This window comes from Lactuca saligna, chromosome 1 (assembly GCF_052625555.1).
Source record: "Lactuca saligna cultivar CGN05327 chromosome 1, ASM5262555v1, whole genome shotgun sequence".
Classification (NCBI taxonomy): Eukaryota; Viridiplantae; Streptophyta; class Magnoliopsida; order Asterales; family Asteraceae; genus Lactuca; species Lactuca saligna.
The window spans coordinates 443,136-465,665 of NC_136417.1; the positions used below are offsets into that span (position 1 = coordinate 443,136).

The window sequence follows — 22,530 nt, forward strand, 5'->3', positions numbered from 1 at the left end:
ATACCTGGAACATGTGTTACAAGGAATGCCGATTCTTCGGCCCAAAGATCTTGTAGCACATGACTCAAAAGTTTTGAAAGAAGTTGCATTTAATCCAACATCTGGATTTCCATTCCTTCACCGGGTATGTAATCTTTTGTAAATTTTATTATCCATATTCTTTATATAATCAATATTACCTTTTTAACCAACACACATGTATAATAAATGTGACACTAATCTATAGATAAATATTACCTTTGTGACACCGCATATAGCAACACATGTGGATTTGTGGCTCCCTACCGCAATACTAGGTATTGGTTAGCCGATTTTCTAAGAAACAAGGCTTTAAACTAAGGAAGAAAAGTTCAATCATGCTCATGCACAACTTATAAATGTTATTGAACGTGCATATGGTGTATTAAAGGCGAGATTCCAAATCTTAAAACGAATTACTCCTTATTCATTTCCAGTGCAAAGAGACATAATCGTTGTGTTTGTCGTTGTCCATAATTTTATACGAAAATTCAATATTCAAGATGATTTATTTACAAACTTTGAACAAAACAATATGGATAATCCTAACGTGCAAGATGGAGGAAGTGAGCGCTAACATGTATAAGCATACAATGGAGTTTAGAAGCTGTTGAATATATGGTTACTTTGAGTAACTAGATTGCTAATCAATTGTTTTTAAATAGTGAACATTAAATATATAGATGCAAAGTATTATGTTGTTTTTTATTTGTATTTCAATTTGTATTTGGATTTTGTATGAGAATTTGTATTTAGATTTTTAATGATGTATGTTTTGTTTAGATTTTATATGACAATTTGTATTTGTATAATTATTTTATCTAGCAAAGCATAAGAGTAAGTCAATCTGATAAACAATAAAACATCATAACTTAATTAGATGTGGATATAGTTATAACTTCCAAACCAATGAACTTCTAACCCAACTAACAACGGCCCCCCCTTTTTTTTTTTTTTTTTGGATCGATGTAGTGCAGGTCTAAATTGTTAGCTACCTAGACGAGTTCAAGGATCTAATAGTCGAATTTGATAGTTGGAGGACTCTGAGTTTACTTTTATAAAAGTGGCCCTTATTTGCATACCTAGACTGCTTAATATACCCTCGTCTAACGATACCGGCATTTTCTCCAGGGAGATTAGGGTTCAAGGAAAACGGCGGAGATGCTCGAGTTCTACAAATGTCGTAGTAGCTCAGTCGAATGGAAACCTTCCCCGATAGTTGCTCTAGCCACCAGCGTGGACGAATCTCAAGTCGCTGCCGCTAGGGAAGATGGCTCCCTTGAGATATGGCTGGTATCCCCTGGCGCCGTTGGTTGGCACTGCCAACTGGTATGGTCATTGCTGGTCTTCTTCCTCTTCTTATTATTCATATACCTGTTATCGCTACGGAATTAGGATTTTGAATTTGTTTCGTTGTTGTAGACGATACACGGTGACCCTAATCTGAGAGTGTCTTCGCTCGTATGGTGTAGTTCGGGTTCCTGTGGCTTAGCGGCTGGCAGGTTGTTATCATCAAGCATTGATGGATCAATATCGGAGTGGGACTTGGACAACTTGACACAGAAGGTTTGTCAGTATACATATGAATTTTGACGCTGTAAATATAAAACCTTATTTAGTGCCATGAAGAGATTAAATGGTCATTCACATGGGTAAATTATTGGCCGAAGAACTGATTGGAAGGTGATGGCTAAACCAGTTTTGTAATGCCGTAACAAATATTTAAGCTGTTAAATGGTTGATAATGGCACCTTGTTTATGTTACTTTTAACGACCTTCCGCAGTAATAATAATGCATAATTTGAGGTTCTGAAGTGGAGCTTTGAGACCGATGCATTGACATAGTTAAAATGACATATCACATAAAAAGTTATCAAGCAGTCGTTTGTAATTATTGAGTCTTGTTACTTGTTTAGTCTGGTCCTAAGGTCTTATTTAAGGTGTAGCTTATCTGATCTGTGCAGGTTGTGGTGGATCCTATTGGTGTTTCCATTTGGCAGATGGCTACTCATCCTATGTGTAATAATACAAAACAGGATTTGGGTTATCTAGATAATGGACATGCAGCTATCGGTGATGGTGATGGTGATGTGACGAGCGACAGTGAAGTGGAAGGTGATTCAGTTGAGTTATATGAAGAGCCGATTACCGGGAATGCATGTATAGCAATTGCCTGTGATGATGGATGTGTGCGTTTATATGATATATCAGACTCAGATGAGGTCACTTACCATAAATCGCTGCCAAGGGTCAGTGGTGAGATAGCATGGCTCACTCCTGTTCCTATTGCTACTTTTCATTCATTCATGGTTTGTTATTAATTTCATTTGTTGTTTGTTGTGCAGGGCGTGTATTAAGCGTCACTTGGAGTCCAGATGCAAGAAGGATATATTCAGGGAGTAGTGATGGGTATGTGCATTTCTTTAGTTATAATCTAGTACATATGTTATTTAATAAAAGGTTGAGTGGGAATTTCATTCAGGTTCATAAGATGCTGGGATGCTAAATCGTCTCATGAAGTATACAGAATCACTGTTGGTCTTGGAGGGTTAGGCGGTGGGTCTGAACTTTGCATATGGTCTTTGCTTGCGCTGAGGTAATTGGGGATTTGGGTGTGTGTGTGTGTGTGTGTGTGTTTGAGCTTATTAGCAGTTTGAATGCGGTTTCAGGTGTGGGACCCTTGTGAGTGGGGACAGCAGTGGCAGCGTTCAGTTTTGGGAGAGTTCACATGGTACTCTGTTGCAAGCACATTCTTGTCATAAGGGGGATGTGAATGCTTTGGCGGCTAGTCCTAGCCATAGCAGGGTGTTCTCAGCTGGATCAGACGGTCAGGTACTACCTGAATACTAATTATTTAATTTTAAATTGTACTTGGTTGGATGTTGTATGATATATATATATATTTATGTTTCAGGTTATCTTATATAAGGCCTCTGGTGACAAGTCTTGTGAAGCAATAAAAAAGAAGTGCAAGTGGGTGTATGTTGGTTATGTGAGAGCCCATACACATGATGTGAGAGCCTTGGTTGTTGCTGTACCCATAAGCCGCGAAGGTATGCGCATGCGTATGCTTCTCTGGGAATTTTGTTTCCAATTAATTACTTAATAAGGAAGGACTTGTGTTGCAACAGATTTATTGGTGTCGGGTGAAGAAAAGGTAAAAAGAGGTCGTGGCACTGGTGTTGACTTGAGCATGAGCTACAATAAGTGGGCTCATACGGGCATTCCCATGCTTATATCAGCTGGAGACGACACAAAGCTTTTTGCATATTCAGCCAACGAGTTCACCAAATTCGGTCCACATGATATCTGTCCTGCACCACAAAGACCAGCCATTCAGTTGGTGTGCAGTAGTAATACTAGTAATATGCTTCTGGTCCAGGCTTCAAAGTGGTTGGATATCTTTACGGTTGATGTGAAAAGAGGAGATGCTGTTTCAACTACTGATATGGTGGCTCGAGTGAAGAGCAAGAGCAAGAGGAAGATCATTTGCAGCTCCATGTCCTCTTCAGGGAGATTTTTTGCATACTCAGATCATGTGAGACCTTGCCTATTTGAGCTGATGAGAAAGGAGGAGGGAGGGTGGTCCATAAGTAAAAGGAAACTCCCACCATGTATACCTTTTGCCCATTCCATGATATTTACTTGTGATTCTTCTCGGTTAATGATATCCGGACATGACAGAATGATATATGTAAGCAATCCTTCTGTTTCTCTCGACTGTTGAGTTATGTCATGACTCATGAGAATGATGTGTATATATATATATATATATATATATATATATATATATATATATATATATATATATATATATTTCTTTTCAGGTTGTAGATGTTGGAACCCAGAAATTAAGTCATCGATTCACCCCATGTTGTAAGGAGTCAGATTCAGAATTACCACCTACTCAGCCTCCAATTACAAAAATGTTTGCTAGTTTGGATGGACAGTGGCTAGCTGCAGTCAACTGTTTTGGAGATGTCTATATATTCAATCTAGAGACACAGAGGTAATAATCTACTACTCTAGGGTCTAGCTAGTGTATGATGTATGTAGGGCTAATCTGATGTAATTTTGTTTTTCTGTTTGTGGAGAGCAGGCAACACTGGTTCATTGCAAGATTGGATGGTGCCTCTGTTACAGCTGCAGGGTTTAGTCCTGGAAATAGCAATGTGCTAATAATCTCTACATCTTCAAACCAAGCCTATGTTTTTGATGTGGAGGCTAAGAAACTAGGGGAATGGTCTAGACACAACACATTTATGTTGCCTCGAAGATATCAGGACTTTCCTGGAGAGGTTATTGGGCTCACATTTCCGCCATCTTCAAATTCATCAACTGTCATCATTTACAGTGCCAGGTTTCTTTCTTTTTTTTTTTTTTTTTTTTGTTTTTCTAACCGATTATTTGAGAGTGTTTGCTGATTGTTTTTGTTTTAATGGTTTGGTTTGTAGGGCAATGTGCTTGATTGACTTTGGGATGCCGGTCGGGTGTGATGAAGATCCTGATGAGAAAGCAATAACATTAAAGAAGAAGTTATTAAAACGTAAGCTGCATGAGTTGGAAGGTAAAAAGGGTGGTAGGAAGAATTTTGAATTTTGTGCGTTTAGAGAACCGGTTTTATATGTTGGCCATCTTTCAAAAGGTTCTGTATTGGTCGTAGACAAACCATGGTTGGAAGTTGTTAACAATTTTGATGCCCAGCCAGTTCATAGACATATATACGGGACATAAACCAAATCCCAAACCCAAACCCACTCTTTAATGACAGACAAAACAAATGGAGGGTAGGGGTAGGGGTAGGTAACTACTACTACTACTACAATTGGTTAGGTAGAGGGGCAGAGTTCAATTTTGATCGCTTTATTTCATATGGTCAATCATGTTGTGTAATGAATGTATTGCTTAAATCTTGTTGCCTTTGATAGTAAAATTCTTTTGCATGTGTACATTGGCTTTTTCATTATATGGGTTTCTTTTTCTGATTAATGCTGGGTTATCCATATTCTTCTTATTCGGGCCGTGATAATCATGGACCTAGCGAACTCATCAACAAGCTATTTTTACATGATTTTAGATAAAATATGTTTTAATGACATTTATTAATGTTTTCTGGCCGGAGAACTAATTGGATTGTTGCGAGCGGAACAAATGCGAAGTGCTTTTGAAGAAGCAATCTGTTACCAAGTTGTCTTATTGGGAATAACAATAGCATCTATGAATACTCAAAGTTTCATATCCAAAGCTACCTTTCAAGAAACTGTTTTAAGAGTTTTAGAAAAATCAACTCTTAGGCTGTACAATGCTTTAATGAGAAATAAAAGATATAATTTAAGTATGTTGCTATTTCTTGCATATATGTATACAAAATCACAAAGGTTGTCTTAGAGCTATAGTGGAATTAATGTTGACATCCTCTGTTATACTCATAATGTTCATCTCTATTAGAAAACTCGAAAACTGCCATTAATAATATTTTCATTCTGCTTTGTGCATTTTGTTTTCTTTTGACATTAAAAGTCCTTTTTGATATCTTTCTTGAGTGTATATAAAACAATTGTTGTATGTTCATATATTAAAAGTTGTAATCTTGATTCATTTACATTTTGATAACGCACGAAAGCGGTAAACATAAATCAAGTATTGTCAAATGTTGATTCACCTACTATCTGAAGCAATGTGGTGGGGTCTCCTATGTATTTTGTTATCACTAATGTAGGTCCTACACAATGATGCACCAACATATGTTAAATGCAAAAATAACAACATACTTTCATTTGTTTAATTCTTACAACATCTTATTTTTATTTACAACATCCATTGTTCTTAAGAAAACAGGTAAATTTGAATATTTGAAAGCTTGAAAACTTGATATTTTTGACAACATCCCATTGTTCTTAAGAAAATAGGTAAATTTGAATATTTGAAAGCTTGAAAACTTGATATTTTTGACTGATTAGGCTGTCTAGCTCCGACTTTGATCAACTCTGATTAAAATGGCTGACTAGCTCTAATCCTAATTGGTTCAAGATCGTCTAACGATTAATTCGCAATTAATCAGTCATCTAGATCGACTTTTGCAACATTGACTCTACTTCACAATAAAAGATACCAAAATGTGACTAGTAGCTCGTGGTTTTTCAACTTTTGACTATGCATTTAAAATAAAGAGATTATTTTAAGAGAAAATGACATTCCTGCCCTACAAAATCTTGGCTTCTGTTTTACAAGATGATTAAAATATAATTTACCTATTAAAAATTTCATTCACTTGAAATAATCGGTTTATACTGCCACATAAGCATTATGTGACATTAGGAAGGCCACATCCTTCTAAATGGCTAATATATGTTCTTTTAGTGGAGCAACATGTGAAATTTAGTGTTTAACACAACATCCATATGGTTATTCTTCCATATTCCCATATGGTAAACATGTATGATTATAAAATATAATTTAGGTATGCAAACTTCATTATAAAGTTAGAAAAATTAAATTAAGTAAAATGATTAAATCTTAAGAACATACAACCATACATTTTAGGAACATACAACCCAACATTAAGATTGAGTAAAAGGATTAAATTATTAGGAACATACAACCCTACATTAAGATTGAGTAAACTATCTAATAATCTAAAGTGCACATACTTCAAACAAAAAAGCATCAATACATAACAAATATATTCCATTGTAATTTTTAAAATATTAGATATTTTTTTACGATATAACTTATACATATAAGTTGGCTAAAATATCCAATAAGGCTCAATACACCATTAACCATCCTTAAAACCAACAAAAGTAAATAAATTATAAAGAATAATAAATATGATTTATAACACTCAATAATCACAATAATTTAAAATTTTCAAAAAATCCACCATTCATCATCATTGTTTACAAAAATAGTCATTGTATCAAAAGTATTATTTCAAATCAGAGTTTTCCCCCAAGATCCAGCGACAAAACAGGAAGCTGTGTACGATCACACATTCACCTTCACACAATCATCAAAAGTACCTGAAACCATAAACTAAAACTGTAAGCCAAAACTTAGTGAGTTCCCCCAAAGTACCACCACACAAACATATAAAGAAACAGATAACGGGTCCACAAGCTCGTGGTTGGATTACCCATGGCCCATAATCTTTCAGTTGCAATGCCCAATACATAACGAGTCCACAACCTCCTGGTTGGATTACCCCCGATCCACAACCTTCCGGTTGAAATCCCTGGCCTACAATCTTTCAGTTAGAATTCCCCGTTCTATTGACTTACAACACAAAGCAGTACAGTCTCTACCCCACCATACCATGGCGACATGCACATATCAAATAACATATATCCAACAACATATAATCATATAACCAGTTAACAGACTAGCAGACAGATCTACATATCACTACCACATAACAACATCCTATTTACCAGAATACCAATATAGTGGGCCGGGATTGGTGCCTTCGACCCACTAGTATAGTGAGGAAAACTCACCTTACAGTCTGACGAATAGTTGAACAACACACTGCTCCAAATACCGGCTCTATAGGTCACCTATTCAACAGATAGAGACCAAGGCTTAACTATAGCTCAAAATACCCAAAATACAATCGAGTCAAACTTGGTTAACAATGGTCAAAGTCAAAGTCAATGTCAACAGGTCAAGGAGTCAACTTGGTCCACTCAGCCGAGTATACGGGGCGTACTCAGCTCCTACGTTGGGTGTAATCTTGCTTTGACTGGAGTTGGGATTTTAACCATGTACGCATGACATACGCTGAGGTACGCACGCCGTACACTCAGAACCTCCTTTCCTCAATAAGAGCTTAATGCATTAAGCTCTCACGTCTAAATTTAAGATCCAAGGCCAAAATACCATTAAGAGTCATAAAGTTTCCAACTTTATGACTTTACATGCCCATTAAGTGCTTAATACATAAAATCCCAACTTCTTAACACCTTAAGACCTTCTAGAGCATGCATGGGGAAAAACTAAGCATCAAGACCACATTTTTTTTTGACTCAAGACCCCTCATAAGATTTGAAAGGACGAATTATTTGGCTAAGAGCATGCCATGCTCAAGAACCACCATAATTGGGACCAAAAGTGCCCTAAATGAATAATGGCTAGATTTACAAGATATGGTGATCAAGTTATGAGTTTTTTTTACCTCCTGGAGGTTGCTATCAAGGAGATAATCTTAGATCCAAGTTGCTTCCAAGCTCCAAGTTATTCTCACCATCTTCTTATTCTTCAAGAATACCACAAAACACAAAGATGAGCTCAAGATGCACTCTTCTCACTTAGGGTTAGCTAGAGGGTCATTTTCTTAAATGGAGGCTGATGAGGGAATGAGGGGATAATGGTACTTATATATGGACCAAACCCTAAAAATTAAGGTACATACGCCCTCCGTATGAGGTATACGACGAGCGTACTAAGGTCCTCCCCAGTATGCCTAGCGTACACAACGTACGCTCAACGTACTAATCTCTTGGCCAAAATTACCAAAATGCCACTATGGGCCATTCTTGCAATTTTTCTCAACCCCAAGGGTCAAAATGAAATATTCTTTCATACATAGGTTTAAAATTGAAAATATCTCATTATCATGATGTTATAGGTGTTGGATTAGTGTCTAAGCCCGTAACCATATTTGTCAAGTACTTGACCCGATTGTGCATGGTCCTTTTGGGTTGCCTTCACCAAAGCAACTTGACTGGAGAAATAATAGAGAAAGAGGTTATTATGATTTATTAATATGTTATAAGAATAATATATTAAAGGAGAAATCATAATTGTTTAATTAATATTGGTCAATAATTAATTAGGAATTAATTTTGTGATCAAGTGTAATTAATTAAACTAGAGGGGCTGAATTGTAATTAAGTGATAGTTACAAAATATGGTAATGGTTATCCTAGATATGGGTTAGAAAAATTCAAGGGATAAGATATCCTTGAAATCATCCAAAGGATAAGGATAAGGGTTTTCAAGGCTTATCTTATGGTTACTTGGTGGGCAAGCAACTAGATAAGGATAAGGACTGAAACCCTAATCTCTACACCTATATAAAGACCCCTAAGGCCATAAGAATTCATCCATGCCTTATCTAGGTTTCCTAGGAACGAATTTCACACCTCTTCCCTCTCTCTATTACCTCTCCATTTTCTCTTGGTGTTTGTGAGCCATTAGAGGTATTACACTTGTGGTACTTGCTTTCAAGGACAAGAAGGGTCAAGATTTAAGTTGTTATTACAATATAACAACAAGAGGTATGTGTTTCATCTTTCCTTGAGGATTTTGAAATTCTTAGAAGCCTTTTAGGGTTCTTCAAGTGTTCATAATGTTGTGTATCTAATAGTGAAAACGTAGATCCAATTCTAGGGTTGCATGCACACATATGATTGTTTGTACAAAACCCATCAGTGGTATCAGAGCCTTAGGTTAAATTGTTTTTAGTTAGTATTATACAATTATATGAACTTGACATATTAGGGTTTATAGCCAATAAACCCTAGGAGGCTAGAAATTTCGAGATTAGGGTTTCTATACCCTAATTTGCGAAAATTTGAAAGGGTTTTCAAATCCTTTCCTTAAGCCTCAAGAATTCGAAATCTAGGGTTTGCAAAACCCTATGATTTTCGAAATTAGCCTCCTCCCCATGATAAGATCCTAAATTTTAGGGATTTGGATTATCCTATATCTTGTAATTATCCTTTAATGGTTATATATGGTAATTAAAGATTTTGAATTATCCTATCCCATGATTTTCGAATTTTAGAGGGATTAAAAGGATTAGGATAAATTAATTGTTTAATTGGTAATTATCCTTCATGATTTAAATAATCCATTATGATTTAATAATTATCTTGAATTAAACTATTAATTTAAATTATTAAATCAAGAGTTTTAATATTTAAAATTTTAATTTAAATAGTATTAAATTTCGAAAATTTTAAAGTGAGATTAAAACCCAATTGTTTTGAAAAGTTTCAAAACTTGCCCTCAAGTTTTGGAATTTAAAAATTGATTAAAAGTTTAATTTAGGAATGTTAAATTCTAAAACCCTAGTATTGTTTTGAAAAGTTCAAATCACACCCTTATGGTTTTATTAATTAATTAAGGTGTATAATTAAAAGAAGTTTAATAAAACCATAAAAAGTTTTTGTTTAAAATTAAAAGTATAATTGTTATATTTGACCACCTAACATTTTAAAAGTTTAAAATACACCATATACTATATATAACATTAAAAGTCTAACATTGTATATATGTATGAGTAAAAGTCAGTCTTACCGTTAGTAGGCCTCATTCACGAAACTGGTCTATAAGGGGTGTTTAAGAAAATTGCCTATAAAATGGCGATTGAATGAGTATCCACTCTTACCCACCGCACTCTTGACTAGTGGAGGGTCGTTAGCCAAACGGGTAGGATAGGACAAAACTTTCCATTATAAGTATAATGAAGTACAAAAGTAACTAAATGTTTTACAAATTCCCAATCTTAGTTACTTAGGAAAAAGTGAATTGATGCAATTCCATGAAATTACACTTTGTGCCCTTGAGAAGACGTTAGTGGAGCGTGTGTGGTTTACCGGCACACTAAATGGTTCTAAGAAAAGGTAGCAAAGGGTGACTTAATGTTTTTCATAGTTCGGTGGAGCGTGTGTGGTTTACCGGCACATCGAATAGGTGACTATAACATGTGAGGGCACCATGTAAGTTTGCATGGTTATTCACACCCGCTTTGTGATCCTCGGCATCCCAGTCACAAACAAGAGGGGCATATCGAGATTTAAACGTGCCATTGAAAGTTCAATGAATCTCAAAGGATCTAGGAGTTTTCATAGATTTAAAACTTAAATTTCTTTTTCGTTTTTCGTGGTGGAAATTAGTGAATCGTCATTCACTTACCTTCAAATATTCTGCAATTAGGGTTACGACATCTCTCTCCCGAGTTGGGGAATATTGTGTTGGGTCCTAGCCTTAGTATTTCATTTGGGTGATTTACTAAGGACTCAATCAATCAACTAACTTGAATTTGTTTCTCCCGTTTTGTAGATGTCAAAGTTCGACAACTATGGTCTTCCCAAATCCCGTGGAACAAGCATTCCACATGAAGATGGTATTCCACGATTAGATCGAGGAACAAGAAATCATGCTTCACTTCATCCACCTCCTCCAATTGTTCTCCCTAACCCACAAGATCGAAGAATTGAAAGGTTCAATATCACTAAGGCCCTATTGGAAATGAAACATGAAGATGGTAAATCCGTGTGTGCTCACATTCTAGGAATGAAAAAACACATCGATAGGTTGATTATGTTGGGTGTGTCATTTCCCGATGAGTTGGCTGTGAACTGGGTTCTGCAGTCACTCCCTGAATCATATAATAAGTTCAAAAGAAAGTATTATATGATGGATCATGACGATAACCTCATTGACCTAACTTACATGCTCATTGCTGCTGAATCAGAAATGATTTGGCGAAGCAATGGAGCGTATTTGTTGGGAAAGTCAACCGACCATGCTTCCGAGGACGTTCTAAGATAAGCGACCTGCGTTTGCTGCCAAGAGAAAGGGCGTTGGATAGAAGTCTGCTCCAAGATCCCGAAGATTCCAAAGATGGGAGAGTCAAAGAGTATGGCTGTGCTTCAGGTAAAAATCCACTATCTAACTCCATTAAGTTCCTATTCGTTGATTCTTAATACATGATGTGATAAGATTGCATTTGAATGTTTTGCAGGATCGGTGAAAAGAAAGGAAGCTTGATGAAAGAGCAAGATGAGTCTAATCACAAAGAAATGGATCTCGATCGCATGGACTTGAAAATTAGATTTTGAGCTTATATATCTATGATAGAATTGTTAGGAATATTCGACTACATAGTTTTCAATGGATTTTGCATTGTAAGGACAAATGTTTTCCGTTGCTTTTATAAATAAAATAAATTTTGTTTGACTTATTTATTTATTTGTTTATTTCCTTGCAATGAAATCGTTATGAAAATTGATGTTTACATATTTCTACAACGAATGGATATGATTCTTATTTATGGAAGTGTCGAGAATTTACCAAATAGGGAGAGTTTCTTATCACCCAAATTTCAATTGGACAAAAATTTGGAATCACGCAACTTGGTTGCATGATGAATGAGAAATTTCATATTTGGAAATTAGACTAATTCGTTGACAAAGTGTCAAGTGAAGGACTAGGAGATCGAGCACACAAAGTTGTGTGTTGATCAAGCCCACCATAAGAGTAACAAAGATATTCGTTATGATTTACTAAAGGTTTAGTAAATATGATAAGATTCAATGTAATTCAGAATTGATTAAAAAGGTTTAAATCAATGGAAGAATGAATAAGAAGAATCAAGTAGGCAGAAAGATAAAAGGTTCTCCATTCTAAGAAGAAGGGAGAGTACCTTTTATGTTTTATAATAGGTCTTAATGATTAAGAACCATATCTCAAATGATCCTCTAAGTGAGTCTTAGTACAATTGTATGTTTAAGAAGAGGAATCAAGAATTGAAGAAATGGTTAAATCAAGAAGTCAATCATACTTCGTTCCAAAAAAAGTCTTAGAGTTAAGATTGTGACAATGAGTGACAAGTATTAAAAGGTTTATAATGTTCATTAAATGTGGAAAGTTGTGATGTCTTGGATAAGACAAAGACCGACTAGGACCAATTTATGAAGTGTTTTGATAAAAACTACACTAACTCTTGAATATTTGTTTGTCACGAAATGTTTATTGACAAGAGAATCTTATATGTAAAGGAGTCAGTAGGAGTCTTAATGGTCTTGAAAGGTTTCAAGAACAAATCAAATAAACCTTATCGATCATCACTAGCACACGAGTTGAGGTTAACAACCTATTGTGTTGACATTATTTTGTTTCCGTGCTGTTCCAATTGAGTTAATTATGCATGTGAGTCCTATGAGTTCTCATTTGAATGCATAACAGCCAAGGACCTTGATCAATGGAAAGTACATTGATAGGAAAAGGTGAGTTGCTTAACTACTTGGAAGACATGGTGGGCAGTCGTGCTACCATAAGGCAAGAAATCAAGATTAATAAAGTTCGGTCCATATGAGTTTGAATTTGTCATAAAACTTGGTTTTAACAAATTCACATGGATAGGAACACATACACCGTTTAAATCTAAGTGTCATAAGATTTCCTCCTTCATGAAAATGATTGTGAGAAAATGCTTTCACTAAGAAAGATTTTAAGAAGATAGTGATTGTAAAATTGCATTCTCGAATTCGATTATGGTTACGGTATCCCTTTCCATGATTTGAATTGTGAGGTTTGGCAATTAGTCTTAATTGTTTAGACACACATATGAACTATCTAAGGCAAAGGTGTATAAGTTCAAGAAGCATTGATAAAAGATTATCAAAGCACTAAGTATTACAAACATGAACTTAAGAAATTCAATAAGTATTGTTTTTCTGAAAGTTAAGCTGTTTATGAATACATGTCAAAGCTAGTGGGAGCATAAGTGTTATGTTTTATAATAATCATCATGATAGTGGGAGCATAAATGTTATGATTGTATGATTATTAAGGCACGTATTGCAAGTTGGCAATATTAATTATAGAAAACAAGAGTTATACCTTGCAAAGTCGTAAGGGTTGTAAAGTTGTTTTGCTATAATTAAGGGAGAGAATATTATGCTTCATTTCAAATATAAAGGCTTAGGTTGAGAAATGTTAATAAATTTAGTCAAAGGTACATAGTGTGTTCTTAAAATTTCGATTATGATTACGGCATTCCTCTTCAGAATTCGAATTTTGAGAACATAGCAAATAAAACATTATGCATCGTGTCCCATACGCGTCGGGTATAGTGTCAATTGCAAATGCTTTAATATTTGACCATTCTAAAATTTTCCAAATGTCTAGCGAATTTAGAGGGAAAAGGGACTAGAATCGGTTTTGACTAAAATAATTAAACAACTATCAAAGGACAATCCAAAGTTCGACAAGGATTGGTTGCTTGTGAGTAGTTGGAAGCATGGTATTGGATGGACCATATCGACATTATTATGAATAGAAAAGATTCTATTAAGAATGAGTTGTCATATGGAAAATATGGAAATGTTTCCATATTGAGTTTCAGTTGAGCGAGCAGAGGCAGGCACCGACGCAGTCGTAGCCGACACCGAAGCGGTTCAAGGCCACCGATTCTAGGTCTGGAGGTCAGCGATGCCACACTTGTGGGATGTTTCAGAAGGTTCATGCTGGATCTTATCGATACGGTGGTGTGTGACATAAATATGGCAAGGAGGGGCACTTTGCGAGGGATTTCCGCAAGTTAGCTCCAGTTCAGAGTATGAGGATTTGCTACCATTGTGATCAGATTAGCCATGTGAGGACCAACTGTTCGTTACATTGAGGATCATTGAAAGGGGTCAGTGCAGGGTAGAGCCCCCGAGGGCTCGGGGTTGCGCCTTCTAGCTCAATGTCAAAGAGGCCAGGGCAGCAACAGACAACGTGAATGGTACATTTCTACCTATTATCTTTGATTATGATTGTTTTATGCTCATATATTTGTACCTTGGTTAGGTACGTTCGTAGTGAACTCCTTGCCTGCTTTAGTGTTATTTGACTCGGTTGCGATTCGGTCTTTTGTTTCTTGGTCCTTCATTATGGAGTTTGCTTTGCCCATCGGGGAGTTGGAGTGTCCATTGCGAGTTTCTATCGCTAACGAACACGGGGATTCTGCTTCTTCAGTTTATCAGGGATGTGTTCTAGAGATCTTTAGGTTGTCATTTCTGATCGATTTGATTCCAATTCCTATAGGGGATGTCTGTGTGATCGTGGGTATGGACTGGATGAGTCGATTCGGTGCCATGATAGATTGAGAGGGTCAGCGTGTGGTAGTTCGAACCCTAAGTGGGGGATAACTAGTTATTTATGGAGAGGGCACCAAACTAGGTTCACTATTTTGTTTGGCAGCCAGGGCTCAACGGGATATTCAACACGAGTATGCGGGTTATTTGGCGTATGTGGTGGATACGCGGGTCAGAGATCAGGGTTTAGTTTCAGATGTTCCAGTCGTAAGAGAGTTCGTTGATGTATTTCCGGAGGAATTACCAGGAGTGCCTCCTGAGAGGTAGGTGGAGTTCCAGATGAACCTTGTGCCAGGTGCGACTCCTATTGCCAAGGCACCATACCGATTGGCACCGCCTAAGATGCAGGAGCTATCATCTCAGCTGTAGGAGCCGCTAGGTAAGCAGTTCATCCGTTCGAGCAGTTCTTCGTGGGGAACGCCAATTGTTTTTTCTCAAGAAGAAGGATGGTTTGCATTGGATGTGCATAAATTATAGGGAGTTGAACAAGTTAACGGTGAAGAACCTTTATCCTCTTCCTTGTATTGATGATCTTTTTGATCATTTTCAAGGTGCATCTTTGTTCTCCAACATTGATATGAGGTCTGGATACCATCAGGTCAGGGTGAGGGAGGAGGACGTGGAGAAGATCGCGTTCCGGACTCGTTATGGGAATTATGAGTTCATGGTGATGCCATTCGGGCTCACCAACACGCCTGCGATATTCATGGATGTGATGAATCGGGTATGGAGGCCAATTATTGATCACTCAGTTATCGTGTTCATTTATGATATCTTGGTGTATTCTAAGACTAGAGAGCAACATGAGGAGCATCTTTACGAGCTTCTAGGAGTCTTGAGGCGAGAACAACTTTATGCTAAGTTCTCGAAGTGTGAGTTTTGGTTACGAGAGGTTCAATTCCTTGGACACCTCGTTAACTAAGATGGGATTTTGGTCGACCCAGCCAAAATTAAGGTGGTGATGCAGTGGGAGGTTCCGAAATCTCCCTCAGATATCAGGAGTTTTCTGGGTTTGGCAGGGTACTACCAGATATTTATTTAAGATTTCTCCAAAGTTGCAGTACCCCTCACTCGTATGACGAGGAAGGGGTCGATTTCTTGTAGAGCCCTGAGCAGCAGGCAACATTTGAGACCCTTCAAAAAAGATTTTTGCGAGGCCCCAGTCTTGACCCTTCCGGAGGGAATTGAGGATTTTGTGGTTTTTTGTGATGTGTCCATCACCGGCTTGGGAGAAGTCCTCATGAAGAGAGGACGAGTGATAGCTTATGCTTCATGGAATCTAAAGACGCATGAGATGAGGTACCCCACACACGATCTTGAGTTGGGGGCAGTGGTTTTTTCTCTCAAGATTTGGAGGCATTACCTTTATGGGTGCGTTGTAGGGGTGTTGTTCGGGTAATTTTTTTTCGAGTTTCGGGTAATTTGGGTTGGGTAATTCGGGTTTTTCATGTTTGAAAAAATACCCATTACCCTACCCAAACTAAATTCAGGTAATTCGGGTATCGGGTCGGGTTTGGGTAATTCAGGTATTACCCGATATATATAATTTTTTTTTGAATTTCACCTGAAAATAAATATAATGAAATAAATACGTCGTGCTTTATTAGTCTTGTTTATATAAACAAACGAGACATACATGAAGTTACTCAAGCTTTGAACATTGAGATTTTTTAATCAATAATACCTAAGATATCAAGTAATTTTTAACAACTTAATCTAATCTAATAAGATGTTAAAAAAACAAATACTTAAAGATCTTAATTTAAAACTTTAAAATGTTTAAGATAATTGAAGCCATAAGTTTGGCCATGTTCTGAAGTTTCTTCAAGATAATGAGTTTGTTAGTTGCTATAAAAACTATAATCTAGAAAACAGTTAAGTTTTAAAGAACATGATGATATATAAACAATTACTTTTAATATTGTTAGTGTCATATTATCATAATAAATGGATTCATGTTTTACAATAATGCTAGTTAGTTTAAGCGTGATCAAATACCTGCTATATAGTACAAGCTCTACAAAACAAAAAAAAAATTCGGGTAATTTGGGTATACCCAAAACCCAAAAAATGTACCCTTTACCTGACCCCGAAAAAAATCGGGTTACCCGATTACCCGAAATTTTTTAACCGATACCCGATTTACCAAAAACCCGAAAAATCGGGCGGGTAATTCGGGTATCAGGTATTTTTGACAAGGCTAGTGCGTTGTACTATCTACACAGATCACAAGACTTTGAGGCATATTATGGATCATCCGAACCTGAACATGAGGTAGCGCAGGTGGCTGGACATAGTTAAGGACTACGATTGCGAGATCCTAAACCATCTAGGTAAAACGAATGTGGTGGCGGATGCCTTGATCCGTAAGCCGGCTGGGTCTTCTGTTTCGATGATGTGCACGAGGATATCTATGGATTCTACACTTGTGGGTTTGATTAGGAAGGATCAGACTGAGGGTGTTCGAGAAGAGAATTGGAAAATTGAGAGGATCAGGGGAGAGATTACAAGATTTGTGCCTGACAGTCATGGATTGTTGAACCGTTGCAGTCGGGTATGGGTTCCTATGTCTGATGGGGTCAGATAGATTTTATTAGAAGAGGCTCATAAGTCTCATTTTTCTAGTAATACGGGGGCCACCAAGATGTATCAGGATCTGAGATTAATCTATTGGTGGTCGTGCATGAAGTGAGAGATCGCAAGGTATGTTGAGAGGTACTTAACCTACATGATAGTCAAGGTCGAGCATCAGAGGCCGCATGGAAAGTTGCAGCCTCTGGAGGTTCCCATATAGAAATGGGATCAGATATCGATGGATTTTATCACCAAGGTTCCAAAGATAGCAAGGGGTTTGGATGCTAATTGGGTCATCGTGGATCGATTGACCAAGAGTGCCCATTTTCTGGCAATTCGGGAGAGCTCGTCGGCCAAGAAGTTGGCTGGTGTGTATATTCGCAAGATCGTTGCTCGCCATGGGGTTCCAGTCTCTATTGTTTTGGACCGTGATGTTTGGTTCAACTCCTATTTCTGGCAGAAGTTCTATGAGGAACTGGGTACGAAGCTGCATTTCAGCACATCTTATCATCCACAGAACGACGATCAGAGTGAGCGGACCATTCAGACTCTTAAGGATATGTTGTGTGCGTGTTTTATTGATTTTGGTGGGAGTAGGGACTCCTTCCTATCCCTTACAAAGTTCTCTTACAAAAACAGCTTTCACTCCAGTATTGGTGCTCCGCCTTTTGAGATGTTGTATGGGCGGAGATGTCATACCCCATTCTGTTGGGGGCAAGGTTGGTTACAGGGTGAGGGTTTGAACAGAGGTGGTTCTGCAGACTACCAAGATGATTCAGCAGATCAAGTAGCGGTTAAAGATTGCTGAGAGTTAGCAGAAGAGTTACACTGACTGATGTTGATCTTAGTTGGAGTTTTAGGTTGGTGACTTGGTGTTACTGAAGGTCTCACCCTGGAAGGTTGTGATCTGCTTGAGGATGAGGGGGAAAGTTGGGTCCCCGATTTATTGGACCATTTTGGGTTATTTCCAGGGTTGGAAAGGTTGATTACAAATTGGATCTTCAAAAGGAGCTCCGTCAGATTCATAACAATTTTCATGTTTCACAATTGTAGAAGTATGTGTTGGACAAGGATGTAGTGGTTTCATTAGATGACATTTGGGTTGATGAATGCCTGAATTATGTAGACATGCCAGTGGTGGTTATGGAAAGGAAGGTAAAGAATCTACAGAACAAGGGGATACCTTTGGTAAAGGAACAGTGGCGGCATCGGAATGGATCTAGTGGACCTAGGAGTTGGAGGCTGAGATGCGGGAGCATTATCCGAATTTGTTCATCGCAGCAGGCTTCGAGGACGAAGCCTAGCTCAAGTGGGGGACAGTTTTAACATCCCAACTCTCAGGTGTGAGATTTATGGCTTAAAACACAAATTTTTCTTTGGAACTTGATATTTGCATAGTTAGTCTTATATTAAGCATAGATTTTTATCATTTATTAGCTAATTTATTGCATTTCATGGACAAAAGATACTTAAAAGTTCTTGTATTATGTTTTCAGTCCAAAGTTGAAGCTTGAAAGCGAAAGGAAGTAGGAGAAGCGGTTTGGAGCTTGGGAATTGAACAAAGAAGAAAAACCACCAAAAACAACACCTACTCGGCGAGTAGGGTCGTCTACTCGGTGAGTCCGAGTGAAGGATCGAGAATATAATGAAAAGATAAAGACTCCGTGACTTACCGTACACGAGATTTAAGTTATGGACTCGGCGAGTCAGGTCGAATCTATATATACGACTTTCCAGATTGACATTCAACATTCTGGGACCCTTGGGGAGAAGTAAGCTACGAATCAGAGCCAGGAGATACCTGAAGAACGAAGATACAACCTAGAATTCAATTCCAAAGGAGATTTGAGGCAAATCTACATCATTCTACTTAATCATGGCTACAAAATTAGAATTCATTTTTATGCTGTTTATTACCTCAAACATGAGCTAAAACTATTAAACTTCTGTTTGGGGATACAATATTGATACTATGGATTGATTATTATGGTAGGATTAATTCAATGTTGGTGATTTTGTTGATTTTAGCTTGTTAAAGAACCTTATGTGTGGATAATAACTATTTTTCTGTTAATAGGAAGATAATTAAATAGTATGAACATCTTTTAATTATCAACCTCATATGTTATGTGACCACTTTGTCATATGTCTAGGATTAACGAACATGAAACTAGAATTAATAAGAAAAATAGGTAAATTCGTGTGTGAGCTTGTATGATGACCATCAATAAGAAGTTAACTAAATGACCAAATTAGTTAGCTATTACAAGTCTAAATTAACCCGAATAAATAATCTAGTGAATTAAATTAAATTAGACAACTGATCACTGTTTGAGTTAGTTTGTTCTCTAAGGATTAGTACAGGGAATGTGAATCTAATTAATTGAATTGGTAACCAATAGAAGAATTAATCCATTTCACTATTACCATAATATCAACCATAGGATCAATTGAGTTGAACTAAACAGAAGTCCTTCTCATTATTGAATTTAGTTAAATCTTTTCTTTTCTAGTTTTTTTAGTGATAGTAGTAAGTTTCTAGTCTTGTAAAACTAGAGAAAAACCCCTACTTATTAATTAATTTAGATAAAATTAGTTTTTAGTTTTAATTTACCGTTCCCTGTGTTCGATACCCTACTTATTTAGCTTTACCACAATTGATAGGTCCACTGCTTTTGTGTGTTTGTTTTATAATTAAAAGTAGGTTTAAAACTAGTTGGTTTTACACACATCAAGTTTTTGGTGCCATTGCCGGGGAACGGTTCTAAATTAGCACTAATTTTTATTTTTATCGATCCTTTCTGTGGGATTTATCTCATACAAAGTTAATTCTTAGATAATTCAGTGATTAGTATAGGTTTTAATAAATAACCGTTTTATTATTTAATTAGAAATTTTTTCTGTTTTTGCCTTGAACTCGCCGAGTGCACTCGTGCCAACTCGGCGAGTCCATTGCTGTTACAGTTTCAATTTTTATTTTATTTTTGTTCTTTTTACGCGTTTTTTTATTTTGCTTGCAGTTGTTTCATGACCCGAGGATCTGATACACCTCTGGTCCCTCCTCTAGAATACTCGGAATCCGCACTTAGGAGGAACAAAGGAAACGCCGTTGGAGAATCCGTTTCTTCAAAGAACTCGCCACTAAAGAACCTCAAGTCCGTTTTCAACAAGAAGAAGAGTAGCAAATCAGGAGCATCCAATGCCTATTTAGCAATCGAAGATCAGACTAAAGAGGACACCAAGTACGAAACCGAGGGAGAAGAAGATCTCACTTTCGAGCACGAATCCGACTTTGAAGACGAGTTAGCTCTTACCATGGCTAACATCGATGAAATCTCCATGGGGGAATGGAAGAAGAGGATGCGTGACGACACTGGACTGGGACTTGTGTAACCCGCAATTCCCGCTACTGCTACGTTTGAACTAAAGGGCCACATACTTGCTCAACTTAAGGAGATTCCCTTATATGGAAAAGACCACATAGATGCCTACAAGCACTTGGATGAAGTAAATGATGTGGCTGACCACTTCAATGTACCAAATGTGCCACGCGAGACTCAACTACTTCGCATGCTCCCAGTCACATTCAAAGGTGTTGCAAAAGACTAGCTCAACTCATTTCCTCCCAGGTCAGTCACCACATGGGCAAAGATGAAAGAAGAGTTCATAGACCATTTTTGCTAGCCTTCCAAAATAGCCAAGTTAAAGAAAGCTATTGCCAACTTCGAGCAACAATCCGGAGAATCTCTTTATGAGGCGTGTGAAAGGTACAAAGGTCTTCTCAGAAATTGCCCACACCATGACCTTAATAGCCAACAAGAAGTTTCCATCTTTTATGATGGATTTAATGTCACCACAAGGCAATTGCTCGACTCGCAAGGTCCGCTCACAAGGAAGCCACCCCCAAATATTAAAGAATTAATTGAAGAATTCTCTAAACATTCTAGAGAATACCACAACCCAAGAAATGAAATAAGCAGGGGGGTAGTGAGCTCGGAAAATGATGACATAGTGGTGATGATGGCTAAGCCCGATAGTTTAGATAGAAGGATGAAAAAAATGGATTAAACGATCCATGCTATTCAAGTTGGATACGAGAACTGTAGTGGGCCTCATATCATGAAGGATTGTGACTTAGATGCAAATGGAAACAAAAAGGAGCAAGTGTTTTATTCAAGCAGTGATCGTTACGATGAGAATTGGCGGAAACCAAAGAAGGAATGGCTCCCATATGAAGAATACAAAAAGGCGAAGGAGGAGAAATACAAGCAGAAGGAGAGGGGGTTTTATCAAAAGGAAGAATCGGTTAAGGAAAAGAAGGCCGATTTAGAAGAAATGTTCACTAGATTTATAGCCGCGTCCGAGAAAAGCCATAATGATCATGATGCTGCAATACATGAGACTAGAAATATACTTCGGAATCTCAAGCATCTATTCTCAAAATTGAAAAATAGCTAGGACAACTTGCGCAACAAGTGAACAAGAGAAGACCGGGTCAACTTCCGAGTAAAACCGAGAATAATCCGAGAATGGAGAATGTGAGTGTTGTGACCTCCAGCTTTGGAAAAAATTTCACCCATGCACTGATGATGTCCAAGTTACATGTAGAAAAGACAGAAGATTCGGATCCAGCAAAACCCGACCAGACTCGCCGAGTCCCTCTTATGGACTCGACGAGTCCATGCCCTGATGACAAAACTGCTGTTTCCTTAAGGCCTTACAACCCTCCTCTGCCATACCCAATCAAATCCATACCTACTGAGAAGGTTAGAGCATATAAAACTTTCACGGAGCATTTTAGATCCCTTCAAGTAAACATCCCATTTGTGGAAACAATGCTTCAAACACGCAAGTATTTTAATTTGCTGAAAGGTCTCTTTGCTGCTAGAAAAGATTTAGCTGAAGTCGCGGAGATAGTAATGAGTGAGCTACCTGAAAAGAAGGGCGATACAGGAAGCATCATAATTCCTTGTCAATTTGGAAATGTACTTGCCACTCAAGCGTTGACCGATTTTGGTGCAAGTATTAACTTAATGCCTTTGTCTTTCTTCAAAAAGCTAAATTTACT

General features: G+C 37.4%; 1 protein-coding gene and 1 non-coding gene across 2 annotated transcripts; one reads left to right on the forward strand and one right to left on the reverse strand.

The window, feature by feature from the left end:
* Nucleotides 1-1,121: 1,121 nt before the first annotated feature.
* On the forward strand, nucleotides 1,122-4,967 carry LOC145021180 (WD repeat-containing protein PCN-like). The gene is made up of 11 exons (XM_078976775.1): nucleotides 1,122-1,347; nucleotides 1,441-1,584; nucleotides 1,983-2,274; nucleotides 2,364-2,427; nucleotides 2,501-2,614; nucleotides 2,688-2,850; nucleotides 2,933-3,071; nucleotides 3,150-3,712; nucleotides 3,846-4,027; nucleotides 4,118-4,378; nucleotides 4,473-4,967. The coding sequence occupies exons 1-11, from the start codon at nucleotides 1,180-1,182 to the stop codon at nucleotides 4,750-4,752; spliced, it is 2,370 nt and encodes a 789-aa protein (XP_078832901.1). The 5' UTR covers nucleotides 1,122-1,179; the 3' UTR covers nucleotides 4,753-4,967.
* Nucleotides 4,968-21,161: 16,194 nt separating this feature from the next.
* On the reverse strand, nucleotides 21,162-21,268 carry LOC145028022 (small nucleolar RNA R71). The gene has a single exon (XR_013675779.1). It is a non-coding gene; the product is annotated as a small nucleolar RNA R71 (small nucleolar RNA).
* Nucleotides 21,269-22,530: the final 1,262 nt, after the last annotated feature.

Bases quoted from the DNA above. Each gene is read 5' to 3' on its own strand.
- LOC145021180 (XM_078976775.1), top strand. From the start codon at position 1,180: ATGCTCGAGTTCTACAAATGTCGTAGTAGCTCAGTCGAATGGAAACCT. The intron at 1,585-1,982 runs GTTTGTCAGTAT...TGATCTGTGCAG, and splicing joins TGGACAACTTGACACAGAAG to GTTGTGGTGGATCCTATTGG. The intron at 2,615-2,687 runs GTAATTGGGGAT...ATGCGGTTTCAG, and splicing joins TGGTCTTTGCTTGCGCTGAG to GTGTGGGACCCTTGTGAGTG.